General features: G+C 38.3%; 1 protein-coding gene across 4 annotated transcripts in view; it reads right to left on the reverse strand.

The window, feature by feature from the left end:
• The window catches only part of LOC100348313 (cadherin-related family member 4), a 233772-nt gene that overhangs the window by 108245 nt on the left and 105368 nt on the right, over nucleotides 1–20159 (reverse strand). For all 4 annotated transcript variants that reach the window (XM_051848885.2, XM_051848886.2, XM_051848884.2 and 1 more), the window contains exons 3-6: nucleotides 16163–16333; nucleotides 4460–4554; nucleotides 2596–2718; nucleotides 525–628 (exon numbers count right to left, since the gene is read on the reverse strand). In XM_051848885.2, coding sequence (XP_051704845.2) covers nucleotides 525–628; nucleotides 2596–2718; nucleotides 4460–4554; nucleotides 16163–16333 — 493 coding nt within the window. The remainder of the gene's footprint in view (nucleotides 1–524; nucleotides 629–2595; nucleotides 2719–4459; nucleotides 4555–16162; nucleotides 16334–20159) is intronic.

Below are 20159 nucleotides of genomic sequence, written 5' to 3' on the forward strand. Positions count from 1 at the left end.
GACCCAAGAAAAGTAACTTAAACACTACCATTTCTTTTTACTTCCATCCATGTAAGAAGTATGTGATCCCTCTTAGATTATAGTAGCATATTTGATTCCTAAATGAATTCATCATCTGCAAACATTTTTGGATGTTACAATTATACATCAAGGGTAGGAAAATGAAATACTGACATATTTCAAGCTAAGTCTTAAGGTTTGCTTTTCTCTTTAAAGTCAATGTTGTTATTAAAAAGCAATATAGCAGCTTTGGGAAAAAAAGCAAAAGATTTTTTTTTTAAAAGACACACGGCAAAAGCTTTCTGCATATTGCAATGTTGGTCACTTAAATTTGCTTTCCAATATTTTCTCATACTTTCTAGTTGCATATGCATTAATTATGGATATAGTTAGGAATTTCTACAGAAAATCATAAAATAGTTTCTATGTGGCTATGTCATCTTTATTATTATTATTTATAACACATGTGAAAAGTTGACTTTGCCTATTCTCCTATGGCTGCACTTTGAAGTAAACATACTTACTCAAATTGAGGTTTCTCATCGTTTATGTTTCGAACCCTGATAATTAGAGTTCCTTGACAAAACAGACCTTTTGTATCTGTTGCTCTCAATGCAAGCTGGAAAACCTGAAAAGGAGTTTTTAAAGACTTTACAACATCCTTGCATATACTATTTGTAAGATATATATATATATAATCCATATATATTAAACTTCATATATATGTACATACATATTTTTACAATATGTTTCTTACAGCTTTTTTCTTCTAGGTACTTAAGAGAAATATATGTGCCTTTTTCCCTAGCTAGATTAGTTGTAAATTTCAAACTAGCTTCATTTTGCATGCCATTAAATTTCACTAAAAGATCTGGGTAACTTGGCCTTATGCCTAAGTATAGATGGAATTGAATAAAATAATTGAGCAAATTCCAGATTCAGTCATAACTCCAAAGTACAATGTAATGATACAACTCACAAGGCAGACTGTTTGATGCTAACCCCTAGAAACATGACCATGAACTCCTCTTGGGATAAGGAAAATGGTGTATAAATTTCTGAAGTGCTGAGTGTGTCATGAGATCTCAGATATTTCCCTTGTCAGCCTGTCACAGAGCTCACTCATTAGACATCATTTATCCAAATCAGCAAGTCTATTTTTGAAAACAAAAGCCACTGGGGCAGTAATATATCCCCTATTAACCTATTTGGTGCAAATCTTCGGCAAACTCCTACAATGTCCAGGACTCAATGACTGCACCAAACTTCAGTCACTTGTATGGGTAGCAACATGTCAGATGTCATAAAATGAATTGATTAGTATGTAGTGGAAAGCTGGAGAGGTCTCCAAGGACATAGTGGAAGTTTGGTTGAACGTATGAGTCCAGGCTACAAGGGAGGCTGAGGCGGGGGTGGTCAGAGGTGTGGAGTTGAACTGTTTAAATACCTGGCTCAGAGGCATAACCTCCATTTCTTTTCCATCTAAACTTAATCTCATACTGTAGTTCTAACACTCAGATTGTTTAAAAGATATGTATCATTGGACTTTATCCCATCCTCTAACACTCAACATATCCAAGCTGAAATTTAAATAGAATTCATTGGCTTTCATCCACCATTTATATCCTTTGAGAGTAGAAAGTTGAGATCTTCTTTAACTATTAAATCTTCTTCTTTCTAAATATCTACTCAGCAGTAACTTTTCTATTTCTACTTTCATTTACCTTTAGTTTCTATTTTTAAGCCACCTTATACAAATAATACATGAAGAGGAATTCTGAAAAAATAATAATATGAGTAATAATAACTTTTCATTTATTTCTCAACCTTCACATCTCATATCTGTATGGACAAACCATTTCAATATCCATGTAGTTGGTTTCTTTCTGATTAGTTGTTGTGCTTACACATCCTTAATTTTCCACTCAGAAAATCGTCAAAGAGTTCTTGTTAAATTATGTTTCTTATAAGAATAAAAGAAATTGTTCCCTTTTCCTACTATGTTAGTTTCAGATTAATCCATTAGGTTCATACCTGATTTTACCTTGGCCTATAGGAGTGTTTTAACATTCTAAATGGGAGTCAACACAAATGTTCTAACAATTTCAATATGAAAACCTGACTTTTAAGTTTTTTCTATCTCTTTAATATACAGCTATATTTTAAAATAAATGATCTGGTGTTCACAGGCTCCAAACTCAGAAAATTGGGAAATGTTTAAGGAGCTGGAAATGCCAATTATCCTGATTTGCTTATTAAACATTGTGTAAATGTATAAAATATAAGTATGTAAAATTACTATGCATCAAGTAAGAATGCACTTTTAAAATTTAATGATTTGCTAATTTTGTTTCTCCTATTCAAAAGACATTACAATTTTTTCCCCTTAAAGTCCTTACAGCAGATCTAAAAGGTAAGACGTGATTCTTTGAGTAACCACAAAGCTCAGATTTAGGCTTTCGTTTACTGCAAAAGTCCTGACAATCACACAAAATACCACTCTTCTTTATAATCATTATGTGTTTTATTTTTCATTAAGAGTTCAAAATTCTCACTTTCCTTCCCTCTATGTGGAAAATGATCAATATTAATTACATGAAATCCAGAATCGAAGTCCAAGGAATCTTCACCATTCACACTGACAACACCACTTACAGGGTCCACGCCAAAACAGTTGGCTCCTCTCTTTGGTCCGGAGAGTTGTGTCTCAATGGTGTACTAGAAAAATAACTTACGCATTACACATCCCAAAATAAATGAGAAGGTGGGAAGGTTATTAAGATACAATAACAGAGCAAACATGTAGAAAGTTCCCTATTTTACACTGATTAATTTCAGTTTTATAACCTAACAAGCATTACAATCACTGACATAGTCAAAATGCAGAGAAAAACATACAGTTGGGGTGGTGTTGTGATATAGTGGGTTAAGTAACTGCCTTCATGCCATTGTCCCACATCAGAATGCCATTTCTGATCCAACTCCCTATTAATGAGTCTGGAAAAGCAGCAGAGGATGGCCAAAGTACCTAGGCCCTGCCACACAAGTGGGAAACCCAGACAGAGTTATAGGCTCCTGGGTTTGGCCTGGTTGAGCCTCAGCTGTTGCAGGCATTTGGAGAGTGAGCCAGCAGATGGAAGATCTCTCTGTGCGTGTGTGTGTGTATGTGTGTATATCATTCTGACTTTCAAATAAAATATTAACAAAAATATTGTTGTTTAGCCAATTAGCACAAAGATTTGCCAAATAGTCATACAGTTAAAACACAATTCATGATTTATCTTATATTCTTGATTCCATTTTTTATTTATTTGTACTACCTATGTTGAGGCAAAAGTACATCAATTTATTCTTCAAAGTATCTGAAGAAAATTTAATTTAATGAAATAATAAAATTTCATTAAAGGAAGGGCCAATCCTTCTGTGTATTTTGTATTCATCTGATATGTGTCATAGCCTGTAATGATGTCACTGGGTCTCAAAACACTAAATTCTAAACAAGCACCTGTTCGGTCCCTACCCTGTTCCTACAGATGACAGAACTGGTAATCACTATGTTCAACTTGAACCAAGGGCCCTTTTTCTTCCTCTAATGAAAAGACATCATCTAGTGGGGAAGTTCTCATGTTTCTCAACAATTTTGTATTGGCTGGTCTGCAACAAAATTATTTTTGGAGCTTTCCACAGGGATGTTGAGGTTTTGACTGACAATAGGAGATGTATTACTGAAGGTTAAAGAAGAGAGAAAAAAAGCCTCCTCTGAAAATTGTGAAAATCAAGGGCATGAGGGATGAAGTGACTTCCCCAGTATCACGTCTCTACTAACTGGCTCAGCCATGACTTAGCCCAAGTCACCCGAGACCTCCTTGGCCATTTGGTGCTTATTACTTCATTCCATGAGTTACTAAATTAGAAGTAGTAAACTCTTTCAATACATGTGTTAAAAGCCAGCTGCAGAGCACTCCGGATAATTTTCATAGTCCAGGGTACCACAGAATCCTCCAGGATAGAACTTTATATGTTCCTTTTTATTTTGCCAAATCTCTAAGAGACTTTACAACCATGAATCAATTATGAGAAAAGTAGGGCTCTTAGAGTTAGAGACTTAGTAATTAGGGTACTGAAACATCAAAAAATACATAATCACATTCACATGTGTCATGGAACTAGCTGGAGGAAAGAGGTCTGATGAGAGCCCCAAGGACAAAGCCTCAGTTTTTTTCTCACCATCGATGTCTTCCTCCTGGTCCCCATCTCCAGGGGAAAGCACTGTGTTAGTTTACTGCACACCTAAAAATTGCTACTACTGACACTAATACAAACAATGTATTATAGGAGCTAACTTCATTACAAGCTTTTATATTATCAGGTCATAATAATTACTCTTGAAAAATACCTCCAAAGCCTTACTCTGTTTGCTGAACTGACATAGGCATCTCACACAAGGATCGCCACCTACCTTCAGCCTGTCGCCATTGGCAAAGTCTTCATCCGTGGCTGTCACTCTGTAAATGGATTGAAACAGTGGGTAGTCCTCATCAAGTTCCACAGTAGCTGTGAAGCAAAACCATCATGTATCAAAAGATAAAGTGTACCATGCATTCATTATCTCTTTAAGAAAAACAGAGCAAGATTCACTTCAGGTTGGATAGTGGGGCTTTAAGATAGCTAGCTCTTTCTTCTCACTTCTGCATTTTTCCTCTGAGCTTCTTGTCACCCTTCCTGCCACAATAGTGACTTTTCATTACTTCTTGACATTTTGGTGGCAACACTAGCCGATTGAGAACAGTGTGACAAATACGATGAAAAGCTGTCCTGAGGGGATCCAGCACGTGGCCTCCCCAGCTTCCTGTGCTCCAAGTTTAGACCTGATGGGACCAGGCAGGAAAGAGTTCTGTTCCTTACAGAAGCATTTGCAAGGACAACAAATTAACAACACCCTGGACACCTCCTAACATCTTCCCACATCCTCGACCACAGCTTAAAAGAAAATAACTTGCAATACAACGTGGATGGAGTGACTTCAGGAAGTACTCAGGTTAAAGTAATTGTTTTATTGACTTCTGGTGTGTTGTTTGTGAGTGTGTGTTGTGTCATTACAGTCTATTGTAATATGAATTTGAAATAGTTTCACTCAAATTGAGTAATATCAAATTTTAAATATTTATTTCTTACACATACAATCAGGGGATCAAGTTTCTATTATAACAAATTTAAATTCTAACAAATTGCCCAAGTGAATTTAATGTGTTTTTTTTTAAGATTTTATTTATTTATTTGAGAGGTAGATTTACAGACAGAGGGAGAGACAGAGAGAAAGGTCTCCATCAACTGGTTCACTTCCCAAATGGCTGCAATGGTGGGAGCTGGGCCGACCTGAAACCAGGAGCCAGGATCTTCCTCTGGGTCTCCCACACAAGTGCAAGGGACCAAGTACTGCTTTTCCAGGCCAAAGAAGAGAGTAGGATTGAAAGAGGAACAGCCGGGACACAAACTGGCACCCATATGGGATGCTGGAGCAACAGGTAGAGGCTTAGCCTACTATGCCACTGCGTGGCCTTTTAAAGTAAGGTAGTGAGGGACACTGGTGGCTACTTAGAACCATGTCTCCTGCCCAATATTTTCTGCAGAAACAATAATAAAGAAAAATTATATGCAAGTCATGCCCTCAGAGTGTTTATAGACAGAGCATTACCAAGCATCATAACAAACTTTAAGTAAATTTTTTTTTAATTTTTTTTTTTGATAGAGTGGACAGTGAGAGAGAGAAAGGTCTTCCTTTTGCCGTTGGTTCACCCTCCAATGGCCGCTGCGGCTGGCGCGCTGCGGCCAGCGCACCGCGCTGATCCGATGGCAGGAGCCAGGTACTTATCCTGGTCTCCCATGGGGTGCAGGGCCCAAGTACTTGGGCCATCCTCCACTGCACTTCCCTGGCCACAGCAGAGAGCTGGCCTGGAAGAGGGGCAACTGGGACATTAAGTAAATTTTTTTAAACAGAAGCAAGTTCAACAAATCCTAGCAAATAAAATCTCAAATTTCTATCCAACCACGATGTCTTTTTTCAAGCAAGAAATGACCCAGAAAACCTGTAGGTAAGAGAAAAAGAGAAGGCTAACAACAGGCCTGACAATGATACAAAATGATTGCCAGAAACATGGAGTCTACCCAAAGTGTAAAAAACTAGAAATTCTATTACGTTCAAAGTACCACACATGGTTAGCCCCAAGCCTCACACTCCCAAATTAATTTTTTGTTAAAGACAAATAAATAATAAAACATTAGATTTTAAGATAATAAACATTTTTTAAAAGAATGACGTGGTCCGGCAATGCTAGCATCCCATGTGGGCGCTGGTTCAAGATCCGGCTGCTCCTCTTTTAATCCAGCTCTCTGCTATGGTCTGGGAAAGCAGTAGAAGATGGCCCAAGTCCTTGGGTACCTGCAGCTGTGTGGGAGACCTGGAAGAATCTCCTGGCTCTTGGCTTTGGATTATCATAGCTCCAGCCATTGTAGCCATTTGGGGTGTGAACCACCAGATGGAAGACCTCTCTCTCTTGCTCTCTGACTTTGTCTCTCTGTAACTCTGCCTTTCAAATAAATAAATAAATCTTTAAAGAAAAAAATAAAGCAAAATATGTGTTAGAGGAATATAGGTCTCTAGAACTTCTCAGAACACTAATCTTAAAGTTTAAATTGTTTAATTTTCATTTTATTTGAAAGGCAGAGAAAGATCTTCCATCTGCTAATTCACTTCCAAAATGCCTGTATCAGCCAGGGATGGGCCAGGATGAAGGCAGGATAGCGCTGGATCAGAAGCAAGGACACTCCAATATGGGATTCAGGCAAACTAAACAGCAACTTACCCATAGTAAGAAATGCCTGCCCGGGGAGAGCAAGGTCGCCAACCACGTGGAAGCTGAGCCGCAGGAGCCACCAGGACCCGCTGAACCCGCCTGACCCACTGGAGCCACAGAGTCTGAGCGCCAGCGCTGGAAGGGGAGGTGAGCTAAAAATCTCTCTCGGTAACCCGAGACATTGGCGGAGAAAGGCAGAAAAAGCCTGCAGAGAACGAGGCCTGAAACCCCATTAGGGAAAGTTCACAAGGCTGGCTGGAGGAGAGAAAAAATCGAATAAATAAGGGGAACCTGCACGGACATTTAGCCTCTCTCTCCACTCACCTTACAAAGCCGAGCAAGACAAAGGGCAGGCGCCATTTTGCATATGTAAAGCGGGTGTCTCTCATTAGCCAAGCAGAAAAACCTGACTCTGGTAATCAAACGAATACTCACAAGGGCCAGATTTCATACATCAACTACTCTCAATTCCACTCAGCTGTGTGGAATTACTTCCCAACTGAGTCAAAAAAAAAAAAAAAAAAAAAAAAAGAGAAAGAGAGTGAGAGTGAGCAAGAGAACAATCAAGGTGAATCACCTTTGGCAGACCCTTAACCCTGTAGAACCAGAGCTCTCTGGTCACACCCATCACAACCTCTAAGGATCCATTAAAAGCAGACAGTCCTCTTAATCTAGAGTCACAGTATAACGAGAAAAAAAAAAAAAAAAAACAAAAACAAAAACAAAGAATATCTCCAATATGACAAACAAACACAAAAGCCGAGGTAACAAGAACAAGGAAGACACTATGACGCCCCCAAATGAAATAGACACCCCAATTCAAGATTATGAAGATGATGAGATAGAAGAAATGTCCATTCTCCCAAAAGCAATTTATAGATTCAATGTGATACCAATCAAGATACCGAAGACATTCTTCTCAGACCTGGAAAAAATGATGCTGAAATTCATATGGAGACACAGGAGACCTCGAATAGCTAAAGCAATCTTGTACAACAAAAACAAAGCTGGAGGCATCACAATACCAGATTTGAGGACATATTACAGTTGTTATCAAAACAGCATGGTACTGGTACAGAAACAGATGGATAGACCAATGGAACAGAATAGAAACACCAGAAATCAACCCAAACATCTACAGCCAACTTATATTTGATCAAGGATCTAAAACCAATTCCTGGAGCAAGGACAGTCTATTCAATAAATGGTGCTGGGAAAACTGGATTTCCACGTGCAGAAGCATGAAGCAAGACCCCTACCTTACACCTTACACAAAAATTCCCACAACCTGGATTAAAGACTTAAATCTATGACCCGACATCATCAAATTACTAGAGAGCATTGGAAAAACCCTGCAAGATATAGGTACGGGCAAAGACTTCTTGGAAAATACCCCAGAAGCACAGGCAGTCAAAACCAAAATTAACATTTGGGATTGCATCAAATTGAGAAGTTTCTGTATGCAAAAGAAACAGTCAGGAAAGTGAAGAGACAACCAACAGAATGGGAAAATATATTTGCAAACTGTGCAACAGATAAAGGGTTGATAACCAGAATCTACAAAGAAATCAACAAACTCCACAAAAACAAAATAAACAACCCTCTTAAGAGATGAGCCAAGGACCACAATAGACATTTTTCAAAAGAGGAAATCCAAATGGCCAACAGACACATGAAAAAATGTTCAAGATCACTAGCAATCAGGGAAATGCAAATCAAAACCACAATGAGGTTTCACCTCACCCAGGTTAGAATGGCTCACATACAGAAATATACCAACAACAGATGCTGGAGAGGATGTGGGGAAAAACGAACACTAACCCACTGTTGGTGGGAATGAAAACTGGTCAAGCAACTATGGAAGTCAGTCTGGAGATTCCTCAGAAACCTGAATATAACCCTACCATACAACCCAGCCATCCCACTCCTTGGAATTTACCCAAAGGAAATTAAATTGGCAAACAAAAAAGCTGTCTGCACCTCAATGTTTATTGCAGCTCAATTCACAATAGCTAAGACCTGGAACCAGCCCAAATGCCCATCAACAGTAGACTGGATAAAGAAATTATGGGACATGTACTCTATAGAATACTATACAGCAGTCAAAAACAACGAAATCCAGTCATTTGCAACAAGATGGAGGAATTTGGAAAACATCATGCTGAGCGAATTAAGCCAGTCCCAAAGGGACAAATATCATATGTTCTCCCTGATCGGTGCAACTAACTGAGCACCAAAGGGGAAACTTGTTGAAGTGAAATGGACACTATGAGAAACAGTGACCTGATCAGCTCGTGTCCTGACGGTTGATGTACAATGTAATACTTTATCCCTTTTAGTATTTTTTTTGTTCTAGTTAATACTATTGGTTGAACTCTGTAACTAACACACAATTATTCTTAGGTGTTTAAATTTTAACTGAAAATTGATCCCTGTTAGGAATCTGGAAAGCATTATGCTGAGTGAAATAAGCCAGTCCCAAAGGGACAAATACCATATGTTCTCCCTGATAGGTGACAACTAACTGAGCACCAAAAAGGAAACCTGTTAAAGTGAAATGAACACTATGAGAAATGGTGACTTGATCAGCCCTTGCCCTGACTGTTGATGAACAACTTAATACATTATCCCTCTTAGTATTTTTTTTTGTTTATTTGTTCCACTTAATACTTTTGGTTGAATACTGTAATCAATACACAGTTATTCTCAAGTGTTGAACTTAACTGAAAAGTGATCGCTGTTGAATATAAGAGTGGGAATAAGAGAGGGAAGAGATGTGCAATTTGGGACATGCTCAAGCTGATTTGCCCCAAATGGTAGAGTTAGAAACATACCAGGAGATTCCAATTCAATCCCATCAAGGTGGCATGTACCAATGCCATCTCACTATTCCCGGTGATCAATTTCTGTTCACAATTGATCATAATGATAGGACTAAGAGCCAAAGGGATCACATAAACAAGAATAGTGTCTGCAAATACTAGCTGATAGAATAAAAAAGTGAGAAAACGATCCAACATGGGAAGCGAGATACACAGCAGACCCATAGAATGGCAGATGTCCTAAACAGCACTCTGGCCTCAGAATCAGCCCTTAAGGCATGCGGATCTGGCTGAAAAGCCCATGAGAGTATTTCAGGCATGGAAAGCCAAATCACTCTGGCAAAAAAAAAAAAAAAAAAAAAAAAAAAAACCACCTACATGAAAGATCTCCGCAAGTGAGATCCCAGTGAAAAGAACAGGTCATCAAAGAAGGAGGTACCTTTCTCTGAAGGGAGGAGAGAACTTCCACTCTGACTACGACCTTGTCTAAATATGATCAGAGTTGGTGAACTCAAAAGGCTTCCATAGCCTTGGCGACTCATGACAAGACCCTAGGGTGATTACTGATGCCATGAGCAAGAGTGTCAAATTGTTAAGTCAACAACAGGAGTCACTGTGCACTTACTCCTCATTTAGGATCTCTGTCCTTAATGTGCTGTACACTGTGATTTAATGCTATAACTAGTACTCAAACAGTATTTTTCATTTTGTGTTTCTATGTGGGTGCAAACTGTTGAAATCTTTACTTAATATACGCTGAACTGATCTTCTGTATACAAAGAGAATTGAAAATGAATCTTGATGTGAATGGAAGGGGGGAGGGAGAAAGAAAGGGAGGGTTGCCGGTGGGAGGGAAGTTTGGGGGGGAGCCATTGTAATGCATAAGCTGTACTTTGGAAATTTATATTCATTAAATAAAAGTTAAAAAAAAAGAAATGCCTGCCCAAATTGAAAATTAAAAAAATTTCCTGCATATGGATGAATGTCTAAAGTGTAAGCCTGAGCTCCCTATTGCAAAGAGAATTATTAGAAGAACGACTGTATTGAACCCTCTGTGCCCTTAAGCAAGTCTCTATCCCATTCTCTCCAACTTTCTCTACCAATTGTTTCAGACTTTGCCTTCTTATCCCAACCTCTCAGCCCTGCCCTCTCCTTCTGTCTCATTCTTCACAGAGTATCTTTCACCCTACTGGACAGCATAAATAGAAACAGCTGCACTAGTTATAGCTGACTTTTCCCCATGCCTTACACACCTGTTTACATTTGCACCTTCTCATCTCCTGTTCTGAAGAAAGAACTTCTCATTGCTAAGGATAATGTCTGCCCACTGTGCAACATCTCCCCTGGTACCTGCTCAGGGACTTGACTTTGTATCTTCAATCACTCCCTTGCTTCTGCCTATTTCTCATCAGTATGTGAACTTGCCCAAGTCTCTTTCATTAAAAACAGAAAAGAAAAGAAAAGAAAAGAAAAGAAAAGAAAAGAAAAGAAAAGAAAAGAAAAGAAAAGAAAAGAAAAGAAAAGAAAAAGAAAAAGAAAAAGGAAAAGGAAAAGGAAAAGGAAAAGGAAAAGGAAAAGGAAAAGGAAAAGCAAAGCATCATTGATCCCAAGCCCATCTTAATTATGGTCCTGTCTCTTTATTAACCCTTCAGGGCCAGAGATTGTATCTCCCTTCTTTTGCCACTAAGTCTTTCCAGTCCATTCTACTAAAGTCTCCCTCTACAAACAGGAACTGTTTCCAAAAGTTATCAGAGGTCTCCCTGCTGCCAGATCAGTGGACATTCAGTGGCCATCTTATTTCATTTCTTTTCCACTTTTACCATTGACTTTCCTTCTCTTGGATGAAAAAGAGCATTTCACATTTACAGGAATCACACTAGAGTTTCTGAGTAGCTCTGGGAAAAAAACTGCCTGGGAATACCAAAGTTGGCACAGTTCCTCAAGAGCCAGTAAGGTCCCAGATCAGGCAAAATCCTCATTACAGTTTTCCAAATCTTAACCAACAACTGCCTAATGATCTCCAGTCTGCTCTAGATTCCACTTTATTCTGCCATCTCCAAGTGTACACCTTTTGCCCCTCATATACTGGACAGCACCAGCACTAGGGATATAAAATAGAGAGTAGTGATTTTATTACCCAAGGGCCCTTGGGTAGTAAGTGACATTTGTACCAACACAATGGTATAAGCATTGCATTTATGAACATAATTAGTGTCCCTACAATAGCTTATATGGGATAGGGTATTTGAGCACAATATAATAGAGTTGCACACACAAAAATCCTATTTCATTTTTATAATCATTTTAAATGGTATTTAATATGGCTCATTTGATGAATGAGTGACTGATTTTGGCTTATGTGGTTCGAATTTCAAAATGGTTAATGTTTCACTTATTTTATATTTTCCAAGAAAAGTTACAGCTTACATGAATGACTTTTTCAAATCAAGGGACAATGAAACGTGTTTCCAGAGAACCACATTTTAATGGTAATCTTAAAAAGAGGTTATTTCAAACACACACCCAAATAATTAGGACCTCCCAGCTCACTTGTAAGTTTTCAGAGATTGGGTTGCAAGTATAAACTGAAAGGAGAAAACTTACAGCTCAAGACACTTTGAATTTGTTGAACATAAAATAAACCAAAATTATAAATATTCACTTAAACATATTTAGAAGACAGATAGATGTGTAGGCCAGATGCATAGATGATTGGTTGATTCCACCTGTGCTCTGATCCCTTCTCCTACCTTCTCTTTCTTATGACTTCAACTTCCCATTTAAATGGTCTCCTCCCCCATTTGCTTGTAAAATCATCACCTATCTTTCTTAAAAAAAGAAAAAAAGAAACCGTTGCCAATCTCACATAATTCTGCCATGGCCTTCTCTCCAATTTCACTTCAAATTTCTAAAAAAAAAATTTGCTCTTCACAATTCTCTAATCAATCAGCCCCATCCTGGTTTCCAACTCTATAACACCCATGAATAATTCTCAGAACTCGTTAGTTAGCATTTCTCCCATATCACTAACTAAATTCAATGGTCTTTTTAATTCTTCATTTTAGTCAACTCTTGAATTGAAAGTCTATTTACCACATGGCAGTCCCCTGAAACACTCTCTACCTTTGCTACACATGGCGTGATTCTCTCCTTTTTCTCCCACCATTTTAGCTGCTCCTTCTTAGACTCCTTGGCAGGCTGAGTTTCTTTCCCCACGTCATTAAGTGTAGGAGTTCCTCAAGGTTTGGCTCCATGCCCTCCTCTCTTCTAATTCTCTTCTCTCTGGCGAGTAATCTCATCCAAGTCCATGGTTTCAATTACAAAACATTTATAGCCCTAGGCAAGACCTGTGAGCTCAATTGCTTACTTAAATCTCTCCTTTGATATAACAAAGGGATATCAAACACCACACGTTCAACAGTGAACTCATGAGTTTTCTCTCCAAATTTGGTCTACTTGTAGGTTTTTTATATCTCAGATGAGGATCTCCACACAAGAAACCCCAAAGTCCACCTCAATACCTTCCTTTCCATCTTCAATAGCTTCCTAAACCAAATTATCATTCCTTCTCTGGGTTACTGATATCTTTTTTCTACTCTTTGGGTCTTCAAACTGTCATCCATCAGTGAAATCTGTACTGCTGCACATTTTTGTGTGTTCTTTGTGGTAACAATAATGTTTACTATTAAATGAAATGGTTATGTTTTTCATCTAAATATTTGTATTAAAACATTAAGAATCATAAGTATGCATATTTATGATATACAGTGTGACACTTCATTTTTTCTTAATGCTCCTAGAACATTTGTAAAATTAATTTTAAGATTTAATAGTTTTAGCATATTTCCATATACTATTTTTTCTTCAAAACAGGGAGACTAATATCATATAATGTGGGATTGATGACAATGGTATTAAAGTGTGAAATGAAGGAAATGTTGTCATATAGGTTGTATAATTCAGTGAATACAATATTTATTACTATCTATATACCAAATAACCTGGCATTATGTAATGTTAAACTCTTTATTAACATCTACATGTAAGAGACAATGTGATATTTGGCTTTCTATGGTAAAAGTGGTTTAAAAATCAAAAGACTTGTATTTTGTGACACATGAAATTTTCACAGAATTCATGTTTCAGTGCTAAAAAATAAAGTATTGACAAAATACATATCCATCCATTGGTTTATGGATCACTTATTACTGAATTCTTGCTGCAATGACAGGGTTAAGTGATGGATAATGAGGCCATATATGGTGCTCTCATCCTTTGAAACAGTACAAGTCCCAGTAATTTGTCATAACAGTATTCTCAGCATGGTGCTTTTTTAAATTAACATATGCCTATCCATCATGACAGAACAAGAAAAGGGACATGGACTTCAAATGACGCAGCATTAGCTAGCTTTCCAGCAGCATAACAAAATATTTGAGGCAACAAACTTAACAAAGAGAAAAGGTTTTTAGCTGACAGTTTCAGAGGTTCAAGTATCAGATCAGCAGCCCCAGAGGTTTGGCATCTGGTGAGGGCGGGTGGATAACAATGGTGCTGTGTGTGGAGAAGGATCACATGGTGAGTCAGGAAGCAGAGAGAGTGGCTAGGCTCAACCCAGGCTTTTCTAACAATTCTTTCATTAGACCTACCTTGCAAGGGCACATTCCCAGTGACCTAAGGACATCCCACTGAGCCCACCTCCTAAACATCATAATTGCATTAAATTTCCAGTCTCTCTTACCACCATTAACTTATGACATTGGAGGTCAACTCATATGCAAGCCATAGCAGACATTGACTTTAAGGTAAGATGGATGTGAGGTTTTTCAATTTTATCATGTGACAAAGCATTCTGTTTGCTATACAATCATACCATAGCTATGATAAAAAATAATGTAACACATTCAAGGAGAAAAAAACTAAGTACTCATCACAATATCCTCACTCTACAGTCAAACAATGCTCAGAAAAAAGTAAAATAGTTAATATAAAATATTCTAAAATAGTAGATTTTATTCACAAATATAAATGAAAATGAGACTGCAATCAAAAATAAGATCCTAAAAGTGATTCATTTGTTAGCTAAGCTAGTAAAAGCCATTCACTGATGATATGCAGTATTCAAGACCCCATCCAAAACAAGAAAATTATACTTCCTTGAAAAAAGAAAATCTACCTTCTCACTAGTAGACCTGTAAAATGAAATTATATCCAATTGTTTTACTATTTTTATTTAAAATAACTTTGTCAATAAAAATTTATAAACATGTGTTTCCTTTCTTATTATATTAAGTCCTGCCTAAATTATGTCCTAGACTTTGCCTTTTAGCCTGAAAAGTTTATTTACCATGGAACTCTGAACAATGCTTGCTATATGTATTCAAACTTTACCTCCTTCCTGTCCTTCTATAATCAACCTGATGGATCTATTTGAAACACCAATCTGCTTAAAATTTGTCAAAGGATTCCCATTGCTCTTGGGAAAAGGGCAGACATTCTTAAAATACCCTTTTCTCAGTAGTCATTGTATGCCATGTTACTTAGTGCTCACTCCATGTCTATCACATTGGACTTTCAATTACTCTGAGTCATCATGCCCTATATTGTCTGGGTATTTGCCTTACGGTCTTGATTATTTACCCACATCAAAGTTTAGATGTAAAGCAAAGTGTCAGCTTTCTTTATGTTTCTGGTTAACAAAGAAACACACACACATTAGTGAATTTCATAATTCAACAGCTTTTATTTCTATTTCCTGCCCAATTGAAAATTTTACGTTTATTTTTGGATTTGATTACTGTCCGCCTTCTCCACCTCTTTGGGAAATTAAAATAATATTTGAATTTTAAGAGTATTAAAATCAAATTTTTTGGCATTTACCATGTAAGGCTTAACCTTTTATTTCTCTCCTGTCCTCTTTTGCATAAGTCCTTTGAAGAATCTTTAATGGTTTTTTTTTTTTTTTTTTTTTTTTTGACAGGCAGGGTGGACAGTGAGAGAGAGAGAGAGAGAGAAAGGTCTTCCTTTGCCATTGGTTTACCCCCCAATGGCCGCTGTGGCCGGCACACCACGCTGATCCGAAGCCAGGAGCCAGGTGTTTCTCCTGGTCTCCCATGCGGGTGCAGGGCCCAAGCACTTGGGCCATCCTCCACTGCACTCCTGGGCCATAGCAGAGAGCTGGACTGGAAGAGGGGCAACCAGAATGTTGTTTTTAATGTGCTTGCTCTCTACCCTCCACAGAAATGTGAAGTAAAAATTTCTATATGGATAACCTGTTTTCCAAATCATTCCAAACTCAGAAATTACATTACTAGATGTTTTCTTACATACATGAATATCTGCGTGTATGTTCAGCTCTTTACTTAAACAAACATAAGATGCATAATAAAAAAAATTACTGAGCATCTCTACCAGAAGAGGTGCGCCTGTCCTCTCTCATTACAGGCAGCTGTGGAAAGCACGGTCCAGGCAAATCCCATCTCATACCTGTCCCTGAAGAAAACTGGGGGTCAGCGGTACAGTCTGGACTTTCAGGAACATCAATGATGTTCACGGTCAAAACCCGTCTGCGGAGCCCTCCACTGTCAACGATCAGCAGAAACTTTATCGGGTCTGTTTCATAATTAAAAACTTTGGTAGACGTGATTACACCAGAACCTAGGACAGAGAGAACCCACACATTATCATTACCATTGGTATATGGAAACATTCCTTTAGTGTACGGAAATATGGTAGAATTACATATCTTAACCCTTTTGCAGAGAACGTAAATTGGAAATGACATGGACTACAAAACTCCCACAATTTACTAACATTACATGAATCTTTAACTGAAGCAGAGGAAGAAAAACAAGAATAGAATGGTCCTGACCACTTTTTTAGTCACTACAAGGAAGATAGTCAACATACACAAATGGACAGCAAATGCTAACAGTTGATTTCCTTTTCAAGGGTTCTAAGAATTAGGCTTCTACTCTGAATAAAACCATGCTTTGCCCTGGAACATTTTCACTGAAAATCATTTCCAAAATTACAGGCACTGTCACATGACAGAGACATGGTGTCATCACAGTTCATGTCTACTTTTTACTAGCAGAGGGAAAAAACAATCCATTTGTTTATATCCAACCTTATTAGTTATCTTGAGTTTGCCCTAAGATCATAAAATAGATTTGACAAAAGTTTGAGTGGCTACCAAGATAAACTATCACCAAGAAATTCTCTGCTGTCAAAGGAGGTATCCTGTCTCAGAAAAGAGACTTTTATATGCGATATATTGCAACAGTAACCAATTCCCTGATGGACTATCCTGGGAGTAAAACAATCATCTGTTTTAATTGAAGACAGGAAAAGAAAGTACAGATGAAGAGAAGAAAAATACAGACACTAATAAAAACAGTATTTTTTATTTTGTTATTATTGGCACTATTAGTTCCATTAAATCTAGGCATTTTAAGAAGAAATTATAATCCATTTTTAGCAAAGCAAATATGTAAAAATTAATGTCATATTTGGAATAGCCTAATAAATCCCCCAATCAAAACACCATTGAATTATGGAGGAAAATAGTATTTTATCTTCAGGTATATTGACTACTATCAATAAGAATACCTTTTTAAAAATGCATACTAACTTGCTTAAATTTGTTAATCTTGCTAACAAATTTAATAAGGACAGAAACTTCCTGGAAGCTTTTTTGTCAAGTCTCTTTTCCAATATTATGGGATAATAAGAGTCAAGCCAAATCAAGTCATGGCAGAAAGCAAGAATAACCTGAACTGAACTTCCTTCAAAATGGAATAGAGCTTACAAATTATTTCCAAATAGAACAAGAGGCAACCTGCAAGTGTGTTATTGTAGCAAACCTGGAGGGCTCTTAGTAGGATCAACCATACAGACTAAGAGGGCTAAAATTTGATGGAATCATTGTGTGGGTGTTGCCTACTCCTAATCAATTTTTTTCACCCCTTATCTCTGGTGTCAAAGACATATACTGGAGGAAGACTCTCAGTACTTTGTCTTGAAAACACATCATCTGTTGGCTCAGTAATGGTTGGATCTGCAGTGGGCATTTGGCCTAACGATTAAGTTGCTGGTTGAGATACCTGCAGCCCATGTCAAAGTGCCTGGCTTCAAATCCTGGCTGGGCTCCTGTTTCAAGCTCCCTGCTAATATGATGTCTGGGAGGCAACAAGTGATGGCTCAAGTGGTTGGGTCCCTATCATCCAGGTGGGAGACCAGGGTTGAGGTGGTGCCCTCTCTCTCTGTCTCTCTCTCTCTCTCTCCTGCTCTTGGTGGTAGTGCTCAATAAATAAGTAAAGAAAGAAAGAAAGAAAATATAATAACAATAACAGCTGTATCCTTTAGGGGCTAAAGTCACAAGCTATCAAGGGAGGAATTTGCTAGTGTGGTATTGACTATAACCAGTCTCTTCAGTGCTAGTGTATCCATAGGGTTTTGTAGACGAGTCATCAGTAGTGGTGAGATCTTTGACATCCTAGAGAAGCCAAAGGCAAATTCATATTAACATACAGGACATTGCCACACTGGATTTCAGAGATAAACATGGACTTTCCTTTGGAATTGACCTGCACAAACCTTTGGCATTCAGCCTTTGGAATGAACCCAAACAAGAGGGCAGACACATTCAGTCAACTCCCAGAATCGTGACAAGGGGGATTCAGTGTTGTTTGGAACCACCATATTTTTGAGGTGGTTTGTCACATAGCACCAGAACACACAAACAGGGTCCATACAGATTGGAAACGTTGAGTGAGGGTACAGAAATACAGTCAGTAATTTAATTAGTATGGAGATCATAAAATCAGAAAGGCTAACAACTGAATCAAGCATAGTCCTTGTGCTTGAGAATCAAGTAAGTAAAAAGGCTACAGAGGGAGTGGCTTAAAAATACGAAGGAGGAGCACATTACCTAACTTGGCAACATGATGGATGCTGAAATGACTTCCTGGAAGCAATCACTTCTGAACTAACTTATGCAAGATGTGAAGGAGTTGGTAGGGAGAGGCGAGCAGAGGAGGCAGAGGACATGGTACATGCAAAGTCCCAGAGAGAGTAGAAAGCTGTGCAACAGGAAGTGGATATTTGGACTAAAATACAGATTATGCAATGGAGAGTAGGACCTTTCAATCTGAAAAGAAAATGGGAAGCCATATTTTACAGAGATTTGTGCATCACTTTAAAGGGTTTGGATTTTACTTTGGGGAAAATAGGAAGGAATCAAAGAGCTACTGATATGAGATGATGGCTGGATAGATAATATAGATAAATGATAGAAACATACATAGATGATAAATGATTGAGAGATGATAAATGACACATGATTGACTGACAGATGAAGATGGATAGATCTCAAAGAATTATAATGATACAATCATACTTGTACATTAATAAAATCACTGACAGTGAAGAGAAGATTGTGAAGGAATTCTGGGAACAAGTACTAGTCAGGGTGCGGATTTGTGTGATTTGTCCAGCAATATTCGTCAGCTCAGGCATGGTGCGAAGCATAAGCAGGTGGATGAATGCCACGTTGGAGTTTTCTTGGGGAAAATGTACAGAAGACCTACAGGGCCAGTTACCTGAGGATATCATAAGGGAGGGGTGGATCTTTGTGCAGATAAGGCCATGGGCATTACTGCAGTGTAACAACGGGAAATCAGAGATCCCTCTCCAGGGGTGGATTTCTGGTATCATGGCTCTAGGCAGAAGGGAACAGAGCTGCTCGCATTGTATTTAGATTGTGAGATTCAGAGCACACTCCATGACTGAGAGGAAGGGTGTCAGTGAGACAACAGATAGCCCTGATTGCCACGGAAAAGTGTGGGCTGTTCTTACAGTGCAAGTTGTACACAGGCGCTTGTCAGGCACTCCAGTGAAGAGGCACAGTGGCGAGACAGAAAACTTCCTTTCAAAGCCATTTTCTCAAACTTATAAAAATCATAGCAACCCATGTTTTGAATGTCTGTGAGCACAGCACGCAAATGCATACACATTTTGACAGCTGTCTGAAATGTAAATAAAACAGCCATGCTGACTTACATCTTGGTTTAGAATTAACATCTGTTTAATTGTCTATATAAACTACAGAAACACTATCCTGACTAAAAAACATTGTGTGAGACCCTATTTCAAAAGACGTCAGAGCTGTCATTTCTGGGATAGGCATTTGGTGCAGCACTTAGGATGCTGCATGAGATGTCTGCCTCCCTTATCAGAGTGCTGGCTCCACTACTGATTCCAGCTTCCTGCTAATGCGCACCCTGGGAGGCAGCAGGTGATGGCTCAAATACTGGGGTTCCTGCCACCCATTTGGGAGACCTGGATTAAATTCCTGGCTCCCAGATTTGACATGTGCAGCTCTGGGATTATAAGCATTTGCAGAACAAACCAGCAGATGAAAATTCTCCCTTCTGACTTTCCCTCTCCCTCTCCTTCCCCTTTTTCACCTCTCCCTTTCTGG

Source organism: Oryctolagus cuniculus, chromosome 3, assembly GCF_964237555.1.
Source record: "Oryctolagus cuniculus chromosome 3, mOryCun1.1, whole genome shotgun sequence".
Taxonomy (NCBI): domain Eukaryota; kingdom Metazoa; phylum Chordata; class Mammalia; order Lagomorpha; family Leporidae; genus Oryctolagus; species Oryctolagus cuniculus.